The 25,495-nt window shown below is 36.1% G+C and overlaps 1 protein-coding gene across 2 annotated transcripts in view; it reads left to right on the forward strand.

The window, feature by feature from the left end:
- Nucleotides 1-1,222: 1,222 nt before the first annotated feature.
- Nucleotides 1,223-25,495, forward strand: part of ZGRF1 (zinc finger GRF-type containing 1) — a 39,768-nt gene continuing 15,495 nt past the window's right edge. The window contains exons 1-15 of one of the 2 annotated variants that reach the window (XM_069459177.1): nt 1,223-1,243; nt 2,151-2,231; nt 3,533-3,592; nt 4,248-4,433; nt 4,803-7,071; nt 7,766-7,839; nt 10,344-10,394; nt 11,883-11,966; nt 13,502-13,687; nt 15,733-15,883; nt 18,527-19,179; nt 20,220-20,358; nt 20,848-21,032; nt 22,482-22,678; nt 24,312-24,451. In XM_069459177.1, the coding sequence (XP_069315278.1) occupies nt 1,223-1,243; nt 2,151-2,231; nt 3,533-3,592; nt 4,248-4,433; nt 4,803-7,071; nt 7,766-7,839; nt 10,344-10,394; nt 11,883-11,966; nt 13,502-13,687; nt 15,733-15,883; nt 18,527-19,179; nt 20,220-20,358; nt 20,848-21,032; nt 22,482-22,678; nt 24,312-24,451 (4,477 nt within the window). The remainder of the gene's footprint in view (nt 1,244-2,150; nt 2,232-3,532; nt 3,593-4,247; nt 4,434-4,802; nt 7,072-7,765; nt 7,840-10,343; nt 10,395-11,882; nt 11,967-13,501; nt 13,688-15,732; nt 15,884-18,526; nt 19,180-20,219; nt 20,359-20,847; nt 21,033-22,481; nt 22,679-24,311; nt 24,452-25,495) is intronic. The other variant, XM_069459178.1, reaches the window with a different exon arrangement.

Consider the following 25,495-nt stretch of genomic DNA (forward strand, 5'->3'; position numbering starts at 1 on the left):
GCTGGCAAAGGACCAAGTCCCCAGTGTCATTTAGTTACACAGGGTCATGGTTATTAGAATGTTGGCAAATGAAATATGTGAGTTTCCTTTGGTTATTTGGACCGGATGATTTCTCAGCAGAATGTTGAGTTCGTTATTCTAAACTTCGTAATCTGAACCATTTAGAGGTTAAGTTTAGATTCGAAGAATCCTGCTCGTTCAAAAACAAAAGGACCAAAAATATCTTGTTCTTAACAGGAAGCATGGCTCATATCTTTACTGAGAACACTGAGTTTTTAAAATATGTATATAAAATAGAAAATGTTAAAGGAGGAACTAAATTCAGAATCACAAATTATAACTTTATTGAATCCCTCTAGGTCTTTTAGGGCTGTGTTCTCAAGCTTGAGCATGCGTAACTGTCACTTGGAGAGATTAGTAAAACACCCTCAGCTGGGCCCCAACCCCAGACTTTCTGATTTAATAGGTCAAAGGTGGAACCCGGAAATTTGCATTTCTAGCTAGTTTCCAAGTAACGCTCTTGGTCCAGGGATCATATCTTTAGAACTACTTTAGGAAAAAATTAAAGAAAGAAAATGTTTCTTTTGACAACTCTGTTCACTTCTTCAAATCACCATCAGCAATTTTAGAATTCCAAATTTGCCCACAATTACAATTTTATCCAATAGCATAGGATAAATAACAGCGGAGGTATTATGTAATATGTATTTGGCCCTAGATACTGTGGTGTATTGACTTTAAGATGCAAAAGGAAGAATTTGAAAACACAAGGGGGCCATCTTGTGGTGACCAGCACAATTCGGAAAACTTTAGGAAAACTGAATTTGGGCTGTAAGGAACCAAACGTGGAGGGGAAAATCATATTTTCTGATTTTTGTGGCACCTAGAAAAATATTTGCAGACTACTAATTAGTTTATGTATTTTTCTTAGTTTTCTCTTTACGTGGTAAATTCTTTTTTCACTGTGTGGTACCACTTTTACTGTGTCCTCGGGGACACATGATTTCATTACAGCTCTGTTTCCCTTGGTCGTCAGATAGTCTTGGAACTCTTTGGTTTGTGTCTCTGGTCAAGGGTTTATTGAGAAAAATTATATTTGATATTTGTTCTTTTCATCAGAGTTGAAAATTCCATGTCATTTTTTAATTTTAGGCGGTATAAAGAGTTGAATAACCACTGATTATTTTCTGGACCTGACTGGTTTATAACTTAAGAAGAAACAATGGAAAGCCAAGAATTTATTGTAAGTCTTATCAATTTTCACAATTTGGTGAAATTTCCTTCCTTCCTTCCTTCCCTCCCTCCCTTCTACTCTACTTACCTTTTCTTCCTTCCTTCTTTCTAAGGTATTTCACAAACATCTTGCTAAGGTTGCCAGACTTCGCAAAAACAAAACAAAAAACAGGACACCCAATTAAATTTGAATTTCAGATAAACAATGAATACTTTTTAGTACACATATGTCCCAAATATTGTAGTATATTTTTTCTGGCAACCCTCTCTCTTACCTACTATTCGTATTTGTCATAGAACATTTTTGACGAAAATAGCTAATTTTTCCTAAACAATAACAACAGCAGAAAAAAAACAATGAGAAGAATAGCATGCTTTACATTTTTTTTGCAAATCGCTTTTAACATTTGACTTAATAGAAGGCAGCTGGACTCTCATATCTGCTTCTGCATTCAATTTGCAATTGACTCTTGCAATATTGCCTATACAAAACCTTGAGAAACTCCATTCTGCACTCCTGAAGGGATGAGAATGAAAAGACAAATAACATCATGAAAATAGTTTAGACCTCACAGAAGCCTGTAAAAGTCTTGGAGACCTCCAGGAGTGTCTGGACCACTCTGAGAATGGCACAGATTGTAAGTACTTTGGAACCCAACAATTTTTCCTCTACCCACTGATGACTAGGAAGCTCAAAATTATTTTTGGTGCTTAACTTTTCAGTTTTTTCTTTGGAGTTTTCCTCTCCTTTCTCCCTTCTTCTGCCTTTTACTACCTACTTTCCTCCCTCTCTCCCTCTCTCCCTTTTATTTTGATAGGAGACATCTTGAATATTTTTTGTAGGTAGGAAGGGTATGTATAATACATAACATTGAATATATATAAATAGCAATCATTTCTTTACTTTTGGAAATAAGGTCCTATATACTCATCAAAAGACAAAGAAGTCGAAAGTGTGGCAAGATGGAATTCTGAAGATCACTCACTTAGGAAACAAAGTAAGTGCAAAGCAGTTGACTACACAGTCTGTGAGCTAGATTCTTGCCTTTTGATTGAATATTAAAACTGTAGATGATAAAATGTTAGATATGTTTATATACTGACATGATGTGAAAACAAATTTTCAAATGATTTTCATATTACAGTGGTTAATTTGTACATTCTAAAAATAGTTCAGTAAATATTATTTAATTTGTTTTGGTTTAAAAAGTCTTATATTATCAAGTGCTTACTGTGTGCTAGGCATAATATGTTAAAAGTATCAACTCGGTCTACATGACCCTCCCACTATTACTAGTTAGGTACTATTTCTATCTTTATTTTACTGATGATGAAACAGAGGCACAGAGAGATGAAGTAGCTTGCCCAAGGGTCTCACAGCTAGAAGGTGGAGTCGTACATGAACCTAGGCTTTTTGGCCCCAGAGCCATGTCCTAACCATTCTGCTGTCTGTTTTAATATTTGTAATTTTAAAAAAGAACTTTATTACAGTTGGTTGATAATATTAGATAGTACACATTGATAACATCTGTAACCTAAAGGAGGTTCATACTCCTTAGTCTAGCAGTGAAAGAACTCTATATTCTGTTCTTATTCTATTTATCTGTTATTATGAGTTTATAACTGAGGAAAGCTTTTCAGTAGAGAAAAGGCTATTTACTACTATTTTTTAAAGTTAATATTTAATTAAAACAGCAAAGCAAAAGAAAACTAGTTTTGCCTTAAGCCTTCAAGTTTAGTGTATATAATCCTATTAAATTTATAAACCTAGTTAACAGTTACTTTCAGTGAGGTCTTAACGTTCAGTCACCTTAAGTTGAAAAGCTGCATGCCTTTAAATAATCCGGTGTTTTTTTTTTTTCCTTAGCCCTCACATTCAACAAGTTTATTCGTTATACCTCATAAATGATTCTTATCTCCAATGCCAATAATCTTATTTCAAGCCCTGATCACTCTTCGATCCTGCATAACGTCCCATTATAATAATCTCTTAACTCTTGTCTCCTGTTTGTCCTCTCTAATGCATTCCAATTCTGTTTTTTCCCAGTTCCATTCCAAGGTCTTCCTAGTAGGAATTAAATTCTTGAATTCCTTATGTGTATACCTTTACTCTTACACAGACTGAGTAGATGCATAATAAACATTCGAAATAGAGGCACTTTCAAATCCAAGTTAACCATAGTAGATAATTCTTTCATTATGTTATTTACTTACGAGTTTTTGATTGACTGTTGAAGATGTTTAAGAAAAGCAGAATTATGTTCTGTTTCTTTTTAACATTTATTTTGTTTTAATACAGGCAATTTTATATGATGACAAAGGAACATGTTTGGAGAGTGTATTTCTTAAGTGCCTTGAGGTATTTTAATGTGTTTATCTTATTTTTAAGTTATTCTTTAAAAATCTCTAAATATTTCCTTTGTAAATGTTGCTGAATAATGTAGTCATGGTACTTATAATTATGGCTAGGGTGTGTTGGACACTTATTATAACTAGACCTTGTGCTACAAGCTTTTAGATACTGTTTCGTTTAATCTTCACAACAGTGCTTTGATTTTTATGGACTAGGGGTACTTGCCCATGTTCGTAGAGTTACACTGGTAGGGCTGGGATTTGAACCCATGAAGTGACTCATTGATAATAGCTCTAATTTTTAAAAAATTACATTTAGTTGTATGGATTCTAAGTAAATTCCTTGAGAGGAAGCATTTTTTTCTTGTTTGTATCCCCAGCATGTAGTAAGGAGCTTCACTCATATAGATCCCCTAACACGTACTATTGAATGAACAAATTAGCGACTTTTTAAAATGGTATTATCTTTTTTTTTGTGCTTATTGGCAGCTAACTAGTGCATAATAATAAATATTTGAAGCATTTAGTTACTGATTCATTTATTCCACAACTATTTATTGAACACCCATTGTGTCTTGCTCCGTGCTAGTGAGCATACTGGAATGCAGGTAATCAAATCATTAGATGTCTGTGATTTTTGACATTTATTCTTTGAAATTTAGGTGAAACCTGGAGATAACTTAGAAGGTGATCGATACTTAATCACAGTGGAGGAGGTTAAAGTTGCTGGCAACATAGCTATTAAACAGGATGTCACTAAAGAAGCGTCAGAATTAAATTCAAGGAGGTTTATATCCTCTGGCCGGTCTCTTGGATGTCAGCCCGCTGGTTTAAAAAGGAAGTTTACTGTAAGTTTCTCTGTGGAAAATAATACATCAATATATATTTACATACTCCTTGGTAGAATCTGAAAAAAAAAATTTAAAATATATGTTTACGAAATTGTTTCAAAAAGTAGTGAATTTTGAAGCTATTGTATTCTGTTGTTAAAATGGCCCTTCATAGTATCCTTAGGTAGAAAGGAAATAAACCGTAGTTAGAAAAATCTTACTACAAATGAATGTTTGTATTTCAATTTAGCAAACTTTAAATCTTAATTATTACTTTACCGTAGGCAAAACATACACATTCCTTATTCTTTTTTTTTTCTTTGTCAGTTCATTTCATGTTTTCTTTAAAGGTAATGGTGCAGCTAATAAATGTTTTAATATTTTTAGGGTTTTCAAGGACCACGTCAGGTTCCAAAGAAAACAGTTATTACAGAAAATGCTGAATCACCTACATCACTGGAGGCTCAGAAACCTGGCCCTACTTTTTTTTCTCCATTCTACAGCACACCTCCTTTGTTTTCTACTGTTGGCAAGAAAAATATAAATACTATGTCAACAGACCCTGAGAACATTGTGACTTACAGGAACAGAGAGGGAAATGGCATGCCTTTTTCTTCAGTTGTTTCTGATCCATCCTTCAAGATTAACCCAGAAATGCTATGTGAAGAAACTTATTTTTGCTCTGCTATCAGTTCTGGAAAGAAGCAGTCAGACTCTTTACCGACCAATGAGCCTAAGAAAAGAGATAATTTGTCATCTCACTGTTCAGGAGTTTCACAAAACATCAGAAGCAAAGCACAGATACTAGCTCTTCTGAAGTCCAAATCCACTAGCACATGTGAGGAACTAAATTCTGAGATTACAGAACACTTTCCTCCAATCCAACCACAGGAAACGTTAAAAATTGCTACTAAACCAATTCAACAGGAATCGATTCAACAGGAAGAATGGGCTGAGATGAAGAGCACAGGGAATTTACACTACCGGCATCCATCAGAAAATATCGCGAGAAACAAAAGCCGGTGGTCCGTGTATTTATCCTCACAGAGTTCACCTCTACATTCTGCTGCAGGTGGAAATGATACGGAAGGAAAGCCCAAGCCTCAGGAAGATGATATAAATTTGGATTCGAAAGAACTTTTGGTGCAAACAAGGACGCAGTTCTCTGAAACATGTACTGAAAAGGGTAAAAACTGTAATGCAGACCAGCCAGTCGGCAATAACAATCAATCCTGGAATCAGGGAGTAAAATTAGAAATTCCTTCCTTCTGTGAAGGTGACAGCTTGCAGGATACCTCTGGCAGTCCAGACAGCGATGGTGTATTACCAGAATCTGACATTCAAGAAAATATTAAAATACCTTTTAATCAAATTGACACAAAAGGATCAATTCTCACTGGAGAAAATGTTCAGGAGGCAAATACAGGTGGAATATCAGAAAAAGAGTGCAAACAACCAGTGTCATCTCGGCGAGAATCGGAACATCTACAAACTGGATCTTCGCTAAGTAGCAATTCTAGGATTCCTGATGACGTTACAGACGTGTTTTCTAAAAGTAATGCTGATAATGAAAGGCTTCATGGTATTCATGAATCTGTAAGTGATGTAACGCAACCGTTTTTGGAGGTAACTTTTAATCTGAGCAATTTTGAGACCAGTGACACGGAGGAGGAATCAGAGGAAAACAATAAAGTTTCCCAGAATTCAGACAGTTTGTTAAAGGAACTTTTGGTTCACGATGGCAATTCATGTGTTCAAAAGAGACGTGCGAATATAAGCCGTCAAGAAATGGGCAGTAAACATTTGCCACTCTTAACGTCTGTTGGTGGCCAACCTACAGAGACATTTCCTGTTAAAGAGACTTTGCCATTGCCCTTTTGTGATAAAACTTGTGTAGGTTTTGATACAGGACCCATTAAAGCTGGGGACAGTGGAAAAGAAGTAGAGGAGCACAGTGACACATTAAGCAATTTTGATTCATCTTTAGAGTGGACCGATGATGTATACACAGATAATAAAGAAGATTCTAATAAATCTATCCAAAAAGTCAGAATGAACTCTGATTTTGCCTTACTCCCGAATAAATCTGAAGATATCAGCCCAAGTTTACATAATCCTCATTTTTTAAACATAGCCACTAATCAGACTCCTGAAAACAATAACCCATTTTCAGAAGATGCTCAATCTCAGCCTATCATTGTGGGAAGTGACTTAGACAAAAATGATGAACAGATTTTACCGTCACCCTCTAGCAGTGACAACAGTATCCAACTATTAGATACCAATCAGAATGACTCTGAATGTATCACCCTTGATAAATCAAATATGCAAATTTCCAGTTCTTTGTTTTACCCACTGGGAAAAAAGGATCTTATTTCCACAGAAGCACACATACCTGAATCTGAAGATTTCGGAGGGATTAGAAGTTTACCCCATGACCATATCGAAGTTGAAACTGCCAGAGAAAGCAAACAATGCTGGAATGATCCTAGAAATTCTTCAGAACGTTCTGGACTAGTAAATAACCTTTCCCTTTTAAAGTCCCTGTCTGAACACAGAACGGCTTTAGACAGCTTGGAAATGTTGAAAAAGGAAAATATTATCTTCCAACAGCAAGGAACTCAACCGATATATAAGGCAGATAGCAGTTCCGAAGGTTAGAATGGCAGGTCTGCTTTGGGTTGTTCTCTTTGTAGCTCAAAGGAGAAGATATTTGCTCTGGCTGCTATGTTAAAGAGTTACACAGTATTTAAATAGGTAATACATGTACTTGGTAAAACCAATTATAATAGAGAATCATATAGTGAAAAGTAAGTCTCCTTCCTACCACGATCCCTCAGTCCAGTCCTCAGAATTAACCATGGTCTTCTAGGGCAGCTGTCCCCAACCTTTCTGGCACCAGGGACTGGTTTCATGGAAGACAGTTTTTTCCATGGGAGTGAGGGGAGGAATGGTTTCGAGATGATTCAAACACATTTACTGTGCAGTCAAACCTCTCTGCTAATGATAATCTGTATTTGCAGCCGGTCCCCAGCGCTAGCATCACCGTCTCAGATCATCAGGTATTAGATTCTGATAAGGAGCCACAATACAGATCCCTCACCTGCACAGTTTACAGTAGGGTTCATGCTCCTGTGGGACTCTAATGCCACTGCTGGTTTTTTATTCTCCTTGTTTTATAAAAGTGCTCAAATACCCATACTCTAGGTTAAACAATTATCAGGACTTTGTCTCATCTTAAAATTTATATTCCTTGTTTCTTTCAGTTTTAGAAATGAGTTAAAAATTTTAGAGCATAACTATATATTAATATGATATGAATAAAATATTTTGATTTTTCTCCATTACAGCTAGGAAACCATTTACTACAGAAGTTTCACAGGCTATACCAAAGTCTTCTCATCCCAACCAGGATTCTCAACGGGTACATTTTTTCCTAACAGTATATTCTTTTATATTGATATGAATGTTCTATAATTTATAATAGAATTATAGTGATACTATAGTTATAGAGGGTCCCAAGCTATCTTGGTTCATGACTCCTCTTGTATCTCAGTAATTTTTTCATGGTATCTCTCATCCAAAAGAAATATCTGACAGTTTCATTTATGAAGTTGTTAGTAGTATTAAAACAACTTAATAAGTAATTATGTCCTGGTAACTTAGTAAGTATTTTATTTTTAAAAAGCACAGTTACCAATGTGTACCCGTTGGGCACTGCACAACTTCTCAAACCTTGGAATGGATTAGATAACACTACCTCATTTCTTGTTCCACATTGATTTTTTCTCATGATCATTGGTTTTCTGATCATAGCAATTTCTCAGAACCCAGCTTCAGAAACATAGGATGTCATGGAAAGAAAGGTGGTGAGAGCGGATGTTGAAACTGAACCACCTTGAGTTTTTAGTTCATTCAGTGTCAGACAGATGTTGGGTGTCGCTGTTGTTTCCTTAAATTTAGAACATCTTGTGGAGCCCCTGCAAGTTCGCTGTGACGCCCCCAGAGTACCTTGTTGCACAGTTTGGGAACCATGGTAATAATATCAAAAATAATAGTACTAATTAGGATGAACCGAAATTCTAGAATAAATCATCTGGATTAGTGTTTCTCAATGAGGATGCTGTCAGCACTTCTGGAGAGACAACTCTTGCATTATCTGGCACTGGTCTTTCTAGCAGGCATGTTTGCAAGAAAAGAAAGTGGAATGTTTCATTTGGCCCCGTTTTGTATCTTTATTTTCTATGTTGCTGGTCCTTTTTTTCCTTTTAATAATCTTGTTTTTGTTCTTTTTAAAATACAGAAAACACTGAAGGAAAAATAAAACTTACCCTACCTCCCAGAGATAATTATGAACATTTCCAGCTTATTTTATATGCCTAATTTTAAAAAATGTAGTTAGATTGATGTGTACAAATAGACAGAGTCTTGCTCTGTCACCCAGGATGGAGCACAGTGGTGGGACCCTAACTCAATGCAGCCTCAAATTCCTGGGCTTAAGCAATTCTCTTGCCTCCACTTCCCAAGTAGCTGGGACTATCGGCATGTGCCACAGCATCCGGATAACTAAAAAAAAATTTTTTTGTAGAAATGGAGTCTCATTGTGTTGCCCAGGTTGGTCTTGAACTCCTGGCCTCAAGCATTTCTCCCGCCTCTGCCTCCCAAAGTGCTGGGATTACAGGCATGAGCCACTACACCCAGCATGATGTGTATAAATAATTTTATATCCTTTCGCCTTAATATCGTATTGTATTATCTCACTTTATTAAAAACTCTTCTTAAACATACCTTTTGAAGGTTACTTACCATTCCATCTTATGGATGTCCTGTGCTTTGGGACAAACAGCTCCCTATTTTGGACATTTCGATTATTTCCAGCATTTTGCTGGGTTTTTTTGCTTGGTTTTTTTTTTTTTTTTTTTTTTTTGAGACAAAGTCTCACTTTGTTGCCTGGGCTAGAGTGAGTGCCGTGGCGTCAGCTTAGCTCACAGCAACCTCAGACTCCTCGGCTTAAGCGATCCTACTGCCTCAGCCTCCCGAGTAGCTGGGACTACAGGCATGTGCCACTATGCCCGGCTAATTTTTCTATATATTTTTAGTTGTCCATATAATGTCTTTCTATTTTTAGTAGAGACGGGGTCTCGCTCTTGCTCAGGCTGGTCTTGAACTCCTGACCTTGAGCGATCCACCCGCCTCGGCCTCCCAGAGTGCTAGGATTACAGGCGTGAGCCACCGCGCCCGGCCTGCTTGGTTTTTTGAGACAGGGTTTTGCTCTATGGCTTGGGCTAGAGTATAGTGGTGTCATCATCATAGCTCACTGCAACCTGGAACTCCTGGGCTTAAGTGATCTTCCTGCCTCATCCTCCCAAGTAGCTAGGACTACAAGCGCATTCCACCATGCCTGGCTAATTTTTCTACGTTTGTAGAGACAGGGTCTTGCTATGTTGCCCAGGCTGGTCTTGAATTCCTGACCTCAAACAATCCTCGGGACTTGGCCTCCCAGAGTGCTAGGATTATAGGCGTGAGCCATCACACCTGGCTACATTTTGCCATTATAAATAATACTTTAGTAAATGTTTTTACACATAAATCATTGTTTGCATTTTAAGTTTTTTCCTTAGATTTGATTGCCAGAAGTAGAACTGATTACTCAGAAGGCTAGGAACAACTTCCTTAGTTTCTTGATGTCAAATGTAAAAATCTTAATGTTTTACAATTAGAATATTTATTTCACTTCATTTCTACTAGTATTGTTAAAGGCTTTTTAAATTCTTGCTAAGTGACAATACTGTTTTATCAACGGTTTGGTTTTTATTTCTTATTAGTGATGGCATTCTTGTATTTCTTATGTCTAATAGAAATTTATATTTTTATTTTGTAAATTACTATTGCCTTTTGGTTTATCTTATATTAATATCTATTCCTAAGATACTAAAAGAAAATGAAGTTGAACCAAATGAACCACCCAGGTCTTTGCAGGTGAGTTATTTTTTATAATGTAAAGTAGCCAGAAATTATATTTTTATGCATGGATATGGCATATAATTTTAAGTTTGTATTACATATTGTCTGTTTTCTAACTCATTTATAGTTAATTACTCATTTAGATGAGCCTCCTACCTTTTGTATAAATGTCCAGTATGATCAATATGATTTGGATAAATAACACATTCTTTATTATAAAGCTAATTTTGCAAACTTGCAAGTATTACCAAACCCATGAATTGTCATTGACAACTGCCCAAGCAGCTCTGTTGCCTAAAACAGAAAACTAAAACGAAAACATCTGTGCTGTGGTAGCTTGCCATTTTTTACCCTATGTAACAAAATCAAATGTATAAAATCATAAACAACTATCAACTGCATAATTTAGCTTATGGACGATCACATTCTTATTGTTGTTGTTTTTTTTTTTTACTTGAGAAAATAAGGTTTAAACTTTTTTACGGACAGTTTTCACAAAGCATGAACTACAAATAAACACTGTCACTGTTTTTTTTCTCCAGAATGAGTTGCCATTTAAAATAAATCTCACACATTAACAAAAATTTGTTGTAATCCCACAGTAATGAAAAAATTCTTACACTCCTTTGCGATAAAAATTATTTCTATGAGTATAATTAACTATGCATAGCAAAGGGGCTATTCCAGCAGAGAAGGTACTATGCTAATTAACTTTGAAAACTCATTATATTAGAAAATTCTAAAATATGTTGAATATTTTCAAGAACTACTTGGTTGACAGTTGTGCTTATATATAGTGTTATTAGAGGAGAGTGAGCATTATTTGGAGAAATATACTACTTTACCTCTTTTGTGTATTGGGAAAATGTTTTCTCCCCGCATTTCTTTTTTTTATCTTAAGATTGATTTTCCTTAGAAATATTTTTTAAACATAAATAAATTACTTCTGCTGTTGAACTCATGTTTTGTCTGTCCAATTCATATTGAAAATTATGGTTATTTTATATTACTCGATGAACTAAAAATGACTAGTTGCTGTTGTCAATATCATGTGTGTTACAATTGCTAATAGATGATCCATTCTTTAAATAGACTGTTACACTGTGTACAATATTTCCTCCTTTAATTTCTTACTAATTTTTTAATTAAATGATCTGTATTAATATAGTAATTAGGTTTGATGGGTAATTTATTATGTACCCAACCGTTTTTTTCTCTATCAAAAGATTCAATGAAAAATTTAGACTCAGAATTGACTAATATGCTGAATTTTCAAGTTAATTACCGTAATGACTTACCTGCTAGAGAGCATCCTTTGCCAGGGATAGCTTGTTACACGTACGTATAAAGAGAAGCAAGGTGGAGATGACAAGCATGCATTCACAGGGCAAACTTAACCTTTACGTTTCACAGGTATTGTTCTATAAAAATCATGAACCACCTGCAAAACTAGTCTGGCTAACTAGATAGATAGCTAGATAATTTCCTGATATTTTATTCTAGTTCTTTTCCTCGGGAAACGAAGAAGAGACTGCTTTTCTAGCTGACATTTCCAAACAAACAGAGAGAAAAACCTGTGATCCTAAGGTAAAATTTGTGAAGAATATTGATTTTCTGACCAGCTCTGTTTTCCTGTTTTTTTTTGGTCTTGAACTTTCTCTGAACTACTAATGAGCTAATCATGCAGTATCTATACATACACAGGACACACTGGGAGTTGGACAGAAAGCTATGTAGAGTACCATTGATGGATGTTCTATGGAGAACAAAATGCTTATTATAGCCTACTCAACCACTTCTACTTCTGACTGAATATATAGAAGTATATGCAACCCAAGCTCTAAATAGTGTTGTCTATTTCACATCAAAAATTGACAGAGACAAACAGCACGTAAATGGTTGGGTTTTGTAAATAGTGGTTCTACTCCTAAAATCCAACATACCGCTGCAGGAGGTCTCCATGGCCGCACAGAAGACAAGACACCTGTTTCCTCGTGGGGAGTGTACGCATTACCCATCAAACAGAGCAGAAATAGAACCTTTAAGAATTGAGACTTGTTTTTATTGAAATGTACGTTTTTAACTTCAGAAGAATATTTTCAGCGAAAATCCTATATCCAGGGGCCTTTAGATTTGATTTTCCTTTCAAATATGTGATTTAGAATCTGCATTTGCTAGTGGGTATATTCAGATTATGTATTCTTGCCTTTTTGTTAATTCATCAGTTACAAATAAATGAATCCTTTGTTTTACATTCCTTTGACTGTTTTAGCGGTCTCTTTTCCACATTCTGGGTAGGCTTTGTTACCCTGGGTAGAGGAAAAATCCTAGCACCCTCGAGGGGGCAGCAGAGAAAGCCATTTGAAGCCTGAAAAGCAAAGCAGCAAGCCCATCTATGAGGGGTGAAACCCCTCTCTGAGGGCAGTTTGTGTTGGAATTGTACTCTCAGGCCTTTGCTCTCAGAGCAGTAGGATATGAGATCTTCTCCTGGGAGGCAGAGAGCCCACCATCCATCTTGCAGTTTGCCTGATAGTCCGTCCACAAAACCCTTAAGCAAAGAAAAACGCTTCCTGCATTCCTTGTCTTTCTCCCTTTCTATTGTCATGTGTTTACTGATTGCTTCCCATATGCCAAGCACTGTGTTAAATACACAGGGTACTTACGTAAAGCCCAAAGGGCTCTGCCCTCAGGGAGCTTCCAGTACTATTAGGATATAGGGAAGGAGAAACTTCACTGGTGTATGAAGTTACCAGTCTGTAGTGACAGTATCGTATGTGATGTATAGTTGTGTCATATGCAGTGGAAACAGAGAGAAAGGAGCAGCTAAGTCTGGCGTAGTCATCATTATGATGTTCATCTTTATGCTTATAATTTAAAAAAAATCATACTTTTTAATGTTGAATAAAGATAAATTGATACAGTTTAAATGACTCCTAATATATGTTTTGGGATAATAGGAATATTCCCTGGTTTTCAGCATTAGTCCCCTGGTAATTATTTACTTTAAGTAACATATGATAAAAAGCTGAATTATGTATTATATTCTATGCATAGACATTGTGAATGGATACATATGTCAGAATCTACTTATGCAGTTCGTATTTTTAATAATTTACCTATAGCCTGTTGAGTTTCAAGGCCACCAAGTGAGAGGATCAGCCACTAGCGGTGTGATGGTCAGGGGTCACAGCGCACAGCTAGGAGGCAGGCGGTTTCTAGACGGCACCGAGTATGAGAACTTCATGGCAGACACTTGTTACTTCACACCAAAGCTGCCTAGCACATGCATGCAGGTTGACTTCTTGGAGGTAAAAATATTTTTATAGTTGTAATTTGCCAAATCATTTCCTTTATGTCAGCACAAAATTTTGTAAAGATAGTATAGTTAAGTCTTTGTACAGTTATAAGTTAAAAAGGAGCACAGTAAATTGACAAGAAGCGTAATAAACTAAATAAGACAAGAATATTTTATTTGGAACATTTACCGCCTTTTTAGGATCAGGAGTTTAACAGACTACTTTTCATCCCAGAGAAGACTAAGAATTCTCAACAAGAACAAATAGGTAGATTACACGTAGAAAATACTCGTCTGTTTAACAGCTAGTAGATTGTTTTTTCTTCTAATATTTCCCTTCTCTCTCCAAGGATGACATTGAGTTTCTCTTGTTGCTACCAAAGGCAAATCCATGGGGATGAAAATAAAGGTCATATAGTGAGAATAGTATGCATATATGTGAAATAGTCTCTGTCAAAGAGATTTTTTTAAATTTTTACTTTTTTTTTTTAAAGCATAATGTACCTACAAAATAAGCACACACATCGTAAGTGCACAGCTCAATAATTACCACAAAGTGAACATTCCCATGTTACCTCCCACCTGAAAAAACAGAGCGTTGCTAGTATCCCAGAAGCTTCCTTTCTGCCCCTTCCCAATCACCACCGCTTCCACTCTTTCCAAAGATAACCACTATCCTGACTTAAAAAGCCATATATTAGTTTTGCTTTTGAAACTTTAAATAAATGGAATCATATACTAACATAATCATGTCTAACTGCTTTTGTTCAACATCGCAATTTTGAAATTCACCCATGTTCTTGCTTGTGGCTCTAGTTTATTCATTTTCATTGCTGGTAGAGTGTTCCATTATATGAATACACCCCCGTTTATGCATTCTTCAGTCATTTGGGTTGTTTGTCTTTGAGGATTATTGCAGATAATGCTGCTGTGAACATTCATGCGCTGTCATGAACATGTACGTATACATATGACACGCTTCTGCTGGTTGTACTACCTAGGAATAGGATTGTTGAGTCACTGGATATCCATATGTTTACTTTTAGTAGATAATGCCAAACTGGTTTCCAAAGTGGTTCTTATAATTTACATTTCTATCAGGGAGGTATGAAAATCCCCATCACTCTACATCCTCATCAACACTTGATGCTGACAGTTTTTTTTGTTTTGTTTTGTTTTGTTTCCACTATTAGCTATTTTGGTGAGTATGTAGTGGTATTTTACTGTGGTTTTAATTTGCATTTTCCTGCCTGACAATGAGGTCGGGACCTTTTTGTTTGCTTATTGACCATCTCTTTATCCTTTTTGATGAACTGTCTGTTCAGGTTTGTCCCTTATTTTTTAATTGATGTGTTTATCTTTTTAAAAATTTGTTGGAATCCTTTATATATTTTGGATATATACTCACTGTCAGTTGTATGCTTTGCAAAATATCTTCCCTGACGTTTACTTACCTTTTCATTCTTTTCTTGAGACAGGGTCTTACTCTGTCGCCCAGGCTACAGTGCAGTGGTGTCATCATAGCTCACTGCAACCTCAAATTCCTGGGCAAAATCCTCCCTCACAGAATTTACATTCTGTTGAAGGGAGACAGACAATAAACAATAAATGTACAGTTCCTCAGAGGGTTTTAGATAAACCCCAGACCTGAGGACATAAGAGAAAACTGTTCAGTCCTTGAGACTGCAGGAATTTAGACCTTAGTAGCTACAAGCATGACGTCTGATTTAACCTGAGCCCCATAAAAATGGCAGTTGATCTTGAGAACCAAATCCTTAACGCCCAGATCAGTCCAAATCAGAATCTGACCCATTTCAAATAAATCTAAAAGGTTTTGTGTTCTGTATTTGACTTTCTATTCTTCTTGGTTTTAGTGAGTTTATCCTATTCTATCCTTTATGGAAGCAGTTTTATAATTTTTTCCCCTGCCATAGCGCTACAAAAGGTTCTTGAAATCATTATTTTTATAATATGGATTACTAGAATTCCTTCAAGCTACAGGGAAAACGTGCAATAAGAATATTTTGATTGGTGGCTTTGTTTCTTCTTCCTGGATAGTTGACACCACCAGAACGAAAGATCTCTCCGTTGAGCCCAGTTTCTACGTTTCCTTTGAACTCAAGAGACGAAGATGTCATGCTAGAATTCTCCGAGGAGTCCCTGAAAGCAAGAACGTCACCTGGTGATCTTCACTTTCTCAACTTGGAGGGTAGTTGTTACCATATTGCTCTAATATGTGTCTGTCCGTGTAAGATGAAACTTTATATTTGAGAGATTGTTATTAAACTAAGTATATCTCAGAACCAGATTCAGCGTCACCCCTCCCCCTTGAAGCCTTCCCATGCCCCTTCTTTTAACTTTCTGTATAATATCATGGGTTGCTATTCCAAGTATAATACTCCCTTCTAGCTCTCTATTTCCTTCTTATTTCTCCTCCCAACTTTCTCATCACAGACCTCTGAGTGTGTCTTCCATCACTGTCACTTCATCTCACAGCTATAAGTCCACAGCCTGACCCCTCTATGGTCCCTTCCTGTCCCAGGGGAATGACTCATTGTGAATGTCTCATCACTATTATCGGTTGACCTTAGCATAACCTCTTCGTTTCCCCTTTTTTTGTTGTGGGATCCTGGCAATATCAGGAAACTCTTCAACTGCTGTTACCCCCATTGCACTCTCAGGACTCTGTGTTTTTTTGTTTTTTTGTTTTTTTTGAGTCATTATTCTTTATTCACTGGAGCGAGACTCACAAAACTAAATAGAGGTTACTTTTTTTTTTTTTTTTATTTCATCTTATTGTTATGGGGGATACAGAATTGCAGGTTACATACGTTGCCCATGTACCGCCTTTCCCCCCAAGTCAGAGCTCCAGGACTCTGTGTTTTTATACATTTTGACCTTTCACTATAAGTTATTTCATGCTTTTTTTTTTTTTTTTTTTTTTTTTTTTTGAGACAGCAGCTTGCTCTGTCACACTGGCTAGAGTGCAGTGGCATCTTCATAGCTCACTGCACCCTGCAACTCCTGGGCTCAAGCGATCCTCCTGCCTCCGCCTCATAAGTAGTGGGGACTATAGGCACATGCCACCACGCCCGGCTAATTTTTTCTATTTTCAGTAGCGACAGGATCTCACTCTTGCTCAGTCTGGTCTTGAGCTCCTGACCTCAAGGATTGCAGGCATGAGCCACCACACCCAGCCATTTCCTGCTTCTGAATAAGTATAATACTATTCCATAGGATTGCTCCCACTAACTTTTCTTTTCCTCTCTCTTTTCTTATAATCTCATCAGTATATCTTCCCCTGATTCTAGAGTTATGTTGGGTGAGGGGTGAAGTTGTAGGTGATTTTTTTTGGTTGTGGATGGATGATATAAAAAAAAAAATTTTGTAATGTGAATTGGTCGTTGGGCTAGAGAAGGTTTAGTGGGTGTGGTTGGTAGAAGGCAACAAGGTAGGAGTATTTTAAAACGAGTGAAGTGGCAATTGAATAATAGATGATTTTCACAGTTATGCTGTGAATCTTTTATTGCTTTAATGGAGTTTTAACTTTTCTGTCAGTGTTGCTTGATTAACTTGTTAGAGTTACAATATAACACTTTATGAAAGAATATTCATTGGCTCACCTACGCTCTGCTACTTTCCAAATAATCTCTAGCGTTTATTTCCAACAAAATAGAAAGTATCAGGAAGGTACATTATTATAAAATAGGAGTCCATAGCATTGTCAGATAAAAGCTTTAGGCTTGTATGGTTCCCCTGCAGTATTTGCATTTATGTATTCAACAAATATTTATTGGCCGGGCGCGGTGGCTCACGCCTGTAATCCTAGCACTCTGGGAGGCCGAGGCGGGTGGATCGCTTGAGGTCAGGAGTTCGAGACCAGCCTGAGCAAGAGTGAGACCCTGTCTCTACTAAAAATAGAAAGAAATTATATGGACAACTAAAATATATATATACAAAAAATTAGCCGGGCATGGTGGCGCAAGCCTGTAGTCCCAGCTACTCGGGAGGCTGAGGCAGTAGGATCGCTTAAGCCCAGGAGTTTGAGGTTGCTGTGAGCTAGACTGATGCCACGGCACTCACTCTAGCCCGGGCAACAGAGTGAGACTCTGTCTCAAAAAAAAACAAACAAACAAATATTTATTGCTTCTTATATTTTTAGGGATGTGTCTATTACTAAAGCTGCTGACAGAAGGAATTATAAAACTCTCTCAGATAAAATCTGCCATGAATTTGCCAGAATTGTACTCTTGTAACATACAACTAGATCAAAATAAAGCTAAAATCTTCTTTACCCTGAAGGAGAATGTGAGTGTAATGAATATATAAAGGAAATAACAGTCAGCATCAGATAAATGAACCATGAACTTTAGTCTCTGGAAAAGGAATATAAAGTAGATAAGCAAAAACTAGTCTGGGTTCTCATGCTGACTCTGCCAGTTGGTGTCATGTTACCTTCAGGCAGGCCTCTGTAATCTCATTCGTGAAATGAGAATGATGCATTTTTTGGTTGGCTTTAAAGTGATTTGAAAACTTTAGTGCTATATGAACGTAATGTAGTAATCAGGGAAGAAGAATCCTTAGCTAAGGAGGGAAAGAAGAAGAGAAGGACAAGTTCGTCAACCTCAAAAAAAGTTTCAGAGTCTGTGAATTGAGTTTCTGAAATCTTTATTTTTTGAGGTTAAAACAGTTCATTATTTTTAAAGGAAATAAAATCATGTAATTTTTTTTTTTCTTCTTCAGGGCAAGTTGCTCCTTTTTGCTTTTGCACAGATACCCACTGTTTTCTAAAGCCTGGATGATGAGACCGGTGGCACATTTTAATTGAATCAGCATTCTCTTTTTCTTTCAGGAATGAAAAAATCCAGTTCGCTGGACAATGAGAGCCTTCAAAGGCTTTCATTAGTAAGTAGAAGCCAAGTTCCACTTCCTGCTTTGCCACCTACTCCTGGGCCACCTGCCTTAGATTCTCGTGCACGTGTGTTCCACTGTCACACACACGAGGCTTCTGCTTCCCCCACGTTCAACTTGTGGGAAGAGTCCGCAGTTCCCTCTTTTAGCTTTGGGCCTGAGGACCAAAGTGAAACTTCTTTCTCTGAAGAATCGAGGGAAGTGACTCAGGGGGATGTGTCACTTCTCGGTAACGTATCTACTCAAAGCAAGTGGCTGAAATATCAAAGCCCATCCCAGTGCACCTTGAGTGCTCCAGACAGAGTTGATAAGGAAGTGACTGATGGCTTCTTTGCTGAGGCTGGTCCTGCACTGCGCTTTAGCAGCACAGGTGAAAGACAGGGTGATGCTGTCCGTGAAAGCTCTCTAGACTCTGTGCAAATGCAAATGATAAAAGGCATGCTTTACCAACAGCAGCAGGATTATAGCAGTCAAGATTTGGTTTCCAGAAAGAGAGCACTTGCTCTGAACTTAAAGCAGACTTCCAAGATTGAAGAAATGCAAAATGGGTTAGGAGGGCCTGCTTGCTGCACCTACAGTCTAGAGGATTTACAGGTGAGGATGAACTGGTCTCCTGGTACATTTTTTCCCATAGTTATTGTCTGAATTTCAACCAAAGGATTACCAAAATTGTGTAGGAGCAATTTTGGTTTTGGAGCAGATGGCTTTTTTTGATCCAGAACTCAAGCTACAATCAGGTCATCTCCTTTGACTAAAATCTTTCCTAGTAATTGTGAACATTAAATTAAATGATACATTTCAGAATATCTGGTGCAGAGTCTGGCACATGATAGATACTTAATAAATGGTAGCTCCTATTTCTCTTTCCACCACTACTTCTGCTATTGTTAAACAACGATTGCTCATATTTTTGACCATCGGCTGAGTTTTGCTGTTGAAATCGTTATTAGAATAAAGGTACATTTTAATATACGTTGGTTGTGAGGATCCTTTTTTTTTTTTTTTTTTTGACAGTCTCACTCTGTTGCCTGGGCTAGAGTGCCGTGGCGTCAGCCTAGCTCACAGCAACCTCAAATTCCTGGGCTCAAGCGATCCTCCTGACTCAGCCTCCCGAGTAGCTGGGACTACAGGCATGTGCCACCATGCCTGGCTAATTTTTTTTCTATATATTTTTAGTTGTCCATATAATTTCTTTCTATTTTTAGTAGAGACAGGGTCTCGCTCTTGCTCAGGCTGGTCTCGAACTCCTGAGCTCAAACGACCCACCAGCCTCGGCCTCCCAGAGTGCTAGGATTACAGGCGTGAGCCACCGTGCCTGGCCGAGTGATTCTTATTATAGTCATAACCAGAAGTAAAGATACATAATGATCTATTGACATCAGTTCAGTTTTTCCTAGCAAAAAATATTTAAAAACTTATTAAGGGGCAGACAAGCAAAGGTTAAAAGTGCAATGCAAAGCTATTCTTGTTATACCTAGTTCCGCAGATTAAAATTAGGAAATAATTTTCAAGGATTCTAGAAATCAAAATAAAAATTCATATATTAAATATATCTATGGAAAATAATTTACTCAGTAAACAGTATTTTTCTGGAGTTGTTGTAACATGAAATAACTTGAATTATTACATTTCAGGAGATAAATTGCTCTGAGCTGTGCTTCCCAAGTGGGGAAAAAATAAAATCTGCTTATCTTCCCCAAAGACAAATTCACATACCAGCTGTTTTTCAGTCTCCTGCTCATTATAAGCAGACTTTTACATCTTGTCTCATAGGTATGACTGTTATATTTTTACTTTATTATGATTGATTGCTGCTTAATTCAAGTAGTAGAGTTGTGAAAAAGTATGATATGTTGTGAATTTTCATACTACATTCTCCATTTGAGATTTGTTATTTTCCATGTTTAGTCTTTGAGAGTAACTTTTATTCTAATTTCAGATCAAAATTGAGTTTTAAAAGTGGGAAGTGACAGTATTATCTTTTTAAAGTTATAGTTTGTTATTTTTATTTTTTAACTAGAAGTGTTACAAATGACCTTGTTAAAGTAAGTGGAAAATTTTAAATATGATGCATGATTAGGTCTGATTGTTTTAAGGTGCAAGGACAAAACTTGCTTTTGAAAAAATGGTTATTAGTATTCTGTTACAGTTGACTCTGTTAAAAGACTATTTTCAAATTTAGCTAAAAAACAGCACATAGGTGGTATAAACACGAGATTATTTTGTGTTTAATTTCCAGCTGTATCTATCTTTTTTTGGTAGAACATCTGAATATACTGCTGTTTGGATTGGCACAAAGATTGCACAAAGCTCTTTCAAGAGTTGACATGTCATTTTATACATCACTGAAAGGAGAGAAGCCGAAAAATATGGAAAATAATGTACCATCCTGCCATCATAATCAGCCTGCAAAACTTGTCATGGTTAAAAAGGAAGGTCCAAACAAGGTATTGTTCTTGTCTCCCCTTGCCCCACCCACCAGTACTCGCCTAATAAAAAGTTTAGGTACCTATTGCTCTGTGACAAGCCTAAAGAGTCCTGATTACGTCTTCTATCTGAGGTATTAGTTCACTAACATATAGTAAACTGTCAGTAAGTTGTTTTTTTTTTGTTTTTTGAGACAGAGTCTCACTCTGTTGCCCAGGCTAGAGTGCCGTGGCGTCAGCCTAGCTCACAGCAACCTCAAACTCCTGGACTCAAGCGATCCTCCTGCCTCAGCCTCCCGAGGAGCTGGGACTACAGGCATGCGCCACCATGCCCGGCTAATTTTTTCTATACATATTTTAGTTGTCCATATAATTTGTTTCTATTTTTAGTAGAGATGGCGTCTCGCTCTTGCTCAGGCTGGTCTCGAACTCCTGAGCTTAAACCATCCACTCGCCTCGGCCTCCCAGAGTACTGGGATGACAGGCGTGATGTCAGTAAGTTTTATTGAAAGAATGATCTGTGTTCCAGGGTACAAAAATATGAGTTAAGATTAACCTTCGAGTTGCTTAGAAACTTACTGCCTAGTAGAAGACAGAGAACAATACATAAAAAGAAAATTTTATGTACTACTGTAATCCCAGTCCGAGTAACGTAAGGCCAGAGGAATAGATAAGCATAGTGACTTAATCTACATGGCTGATGACGTATCATTGCGGAAGTCAAGTGAGTAAAACGCATGTTGATTGATGGCTTGTCCTCATTATAGGACTGTGCTTTCACTCATGATAATACAGTTTTCCTTCACTGTTTGCATATCGCACTTCGTCATTAGTTAACTGTGTAAATCTGAATTTAAATTTAGTTGTCAAAAGCAAGAATTCATAAATAATAGTGTAACTATACATTGAAATATTATACAGCCACTAAAGATCTTTGTTTTCTTTGTAAGATTATTTGATGATATAGTTTCATGCTCGTACTATGTTGTTGGGCATAATGGTTAGGTTACAGAGCAGAAAATGTATTGTTATCTGAGTTCTGTTTTAAAAAAAAAACTATATACATGTGTCTGTCCTGGTATGTGTGTTTATATATACTTACGTGTGCAAGAAAAACAGGATGGAAAGAAATGTATAAGATGTTGGTTGTTTCTGGGCAGCTTTCAAGTTGTCCATAGTGAACATTTTTAATCAGAAAAACAATAATTGTAAATTTATTGTTAAATTTTCAAATAAGCTTTTATTTTTAGAATAATGTAATCTTTTGATAAAGAGAAAGTAAATGGAAAAATAGGTGGTTTTAAATTTTAATTTATTATTTCCATTAATAATTAAGTTGTGTAGTGACTGATTTACTAGAGTACATTAATGCCAAGCAGTCTTTATAAAAACCTTGACAAACATAATGCAAAACCAATAGAAAAATAAAAAAATGTTTTTCCCATTAAGTTTGTTTTCCCCCCTGCTTAGGGTCGTCTCTTTTATACCTGTGATGGACCCAAAGCTGATCAATGTAAATTTTTTAAATGGCTTGAGGAAGCAACTCCAGGATATTCAACACAGGAAGACTCTCTCCCTAGCATGGTTTTAAGTGACATTAAGAGTATTGGCTTGTACTTAAGAAGTCAAAAGATACCACTCTATGAGGAATGCCAGCTTTTGGTGAGGTATGTTTTATGATACCAAATAAGTGCCTGCAATTACATCAGAGAATGGCAACCTTCAGAATTATTACCAGTTTTAAAAGATATTAAGATAAGAAAAGTATCTAAAAGATAGAATCCCTCCATTCCTATAACTGTAAAATGGGAATAAGTTTTTGAAGTTATTTTGGCTTCCTCTAAACATCAAGCAGTATGAACCATATAAGGATAACTGGCAGGATGCTATTTTTCTAACCATTTTTATGTTCAGTCAGGGATAGTCTTCGTAATCCTAAGGGAAACCCTATTGAACAAGCTACAGGAATAATGTTTAGCGGTGCAGGGTGATAGGTAGGCGATCATTCACAAGCCTGAACTACAAAGCTTATAGGATAATAGAATGCCACTTTTTAGAAATATCTTTTATTTCTAAAAGTGAAATTACTCAAAAAGTAAATATAATGACCATTGGCACAGTAATTTAATAATAAGATTGATTGGTTGCTTATATATGCTAGGCACTCTTCTAAGTACTTTACAGGTATTATTTCATTTAATCATAACAATAACCTATAAAATATGGAGATAATGAGGGTAAGTTATTATACCTATTTTACAGTTGTAGAAAATGAGATTTCTCAGGAAACTGAAAATAGAGCTACCGTATGATCCAGGAATCCATCCCACTGCTGGGTATATATGCAAAGGAAAAGATATATCGAATATATTTCTTCCATATGTCAAAGAGATAGCTGTATTGCCATGTTTATTGCAGCACTAGTCACAATAGGCAAGATATGGAATCAACCTAAGTGTCCATCAACAGATGAATGGATGAAGAAAGTGTGGGATGGAGGTACACACACACACACACACACACACACACAGAGGACTACTATTCAGCTGTAAAAAAGAATGAAATCCTGTCATTTGCAGCAACATGGATGGAATGGGAGGTCATTAAGTTTAGCCAGGCACAGAAAGACAAGTACCACATGTTCCCATTCCAATGTGGGAGCTAAAAAAGAGGTAGGGAGTAGGATGGTGCTTACCAGAGGCTGGGAAGGGAAGGGGAGAGAGGAGGATGAAGAGAAATTGGTTAAGGGGTTTAAAAAAAAAAGCTAGACACAAGGAATGAATTCTATTATAGTATTCGATAGTACAGTAGGAAATCATAGTTAACAGTAATTTATTGTATATTTCAAAATAACCAAAAGAGAAGTTTTATAATGTTCCCAACACAAAGATAAGTGATAGTTCAGTTACCCTGATTTGATCATTACACATTGTATAAATGTATCAAAATATCACATGTACCCCCAAAATATGTACAACTATTGTATGCCAATAAAAAATTTTTAAAAAAATGAAAATGAGGGAGCTAAAAAAGTAGATCTCACAGAGGTAGAGAGTAGAATGGTAGAGAGTAGTATTTTTTAGATACTTTTTCGTTCTTAATTTCTTAAAACTGATGACAATTCTGTGAGGGTTATTTTCTCCTTTGATGGAATATATTTATTATATTTTATATACATGTATGAAAGTATATAAACATACACAACGCTGATTCTTTCCTTTTCATACTGTATTTTGAAGATTTTTAAAAATTTTGTACCTTAATAATAAAATTAATTTTTATTTTTTATTCCTTTTTTAGAAAAAGATTTGATTTTCAGAGAAGACAGTATGGCAAACTAAAGAAGTTTACTACTGTTGATCCTGAGTTTTATAATGAACCAAAAACCAAACTTTATCTTAAGCTGAGTCGGAAGGAAAGTTCTGCAATTTATAGTAAAAGTAAGTTCATCTAATCATGTTGCTGGTAGTTCAGTCTCGCCTTATCTCTTCGTTACATACAGCTCCCTAAATCCTTTCTATTAAAGGGAATTTTTAAAGTATGGTTTAATAGTACTACATATTATAAATTATTATGTGATAAATTAGACTATTTCTGAAAAGCATATTTTAAGACTTTAGGGCTTTTCTTTAAGCGTTATTAAAAGGATACCAAAAATGTTTAATTTTGTTTAAAAAGTCACACTAAGCTCTTGTCATCATATAAATAAAGTATATTGATTGATTCAACTATAATGCTCCACGAGTTTGTTGATAATGTTTTCATTGTCTGCACAATTTGACAATACTGAATTCCCAAATTTTGTATATTTGGAAATAAAATCATTTAAAAATAGAGTTTTTTTTTAAAAGGTTCATAGGTACACTAAATCATTATCTTTGGTTTCATGACCTATTCTTAGTTATTGGTCTTCACACAACTTGCTTTATTTAGTTATTTAAAATAATGTAATAAGCATTTGTGAACTCACAAACCAAAGCAAAATCTAGTTCCTTTATAACAATCTAAGTTTAACATAAATTAACCCCATAGACTAACTCATCTAGTTGTCTCTCATAACCCAATGTATTTACAATTTTGATTCCTGCATTCAACATTTTGCTTTCCTTTGTGTATAGATTTATATAAACGAATTCCCAAAAGGCATATTTATAATTTTTAGTTTTTTTAAACCTTGTTAAAATGATGTCATTCTGTATACAGTCTTTTGGAATTTATCTTTTTCGTTTAGTATATTGCTACAATCTAATCTATAGTGTTGCTCTTAAATCTAGAGCCTAGATTATTTGTTTTGACTGTTGTGTAATATTTTATTTCGTGACTATGTCATAGTTCATTCATTCAGTCTTCCATGGCTGGTCGTTTGGGTTTTCTGAGTTTTGTCGTTGTGAACATTGTGCTATGAATATTCTTGTACAGTCTTGTAGATGTGCAAGAGTTTCTTTCAGATGTAACCCTAGGAATGAAAATTCTGTGTTACAGGA

Source organism: Eulemur rufifrons, chromosome 26 (genome assembly GCF_041146395.1).
Source record: "Eulemur rufifrons isolate Redbay chromosome 26, OSU_ERuf_1, whole genome shotgun sequence".
Taxonomy (NCBI): domain Eukaryota; kingdom Metazoa; phylum Chordata; class Mammalia; order Primates; family Lemuridae; genus Eulemur; species Eulemur rufifrons.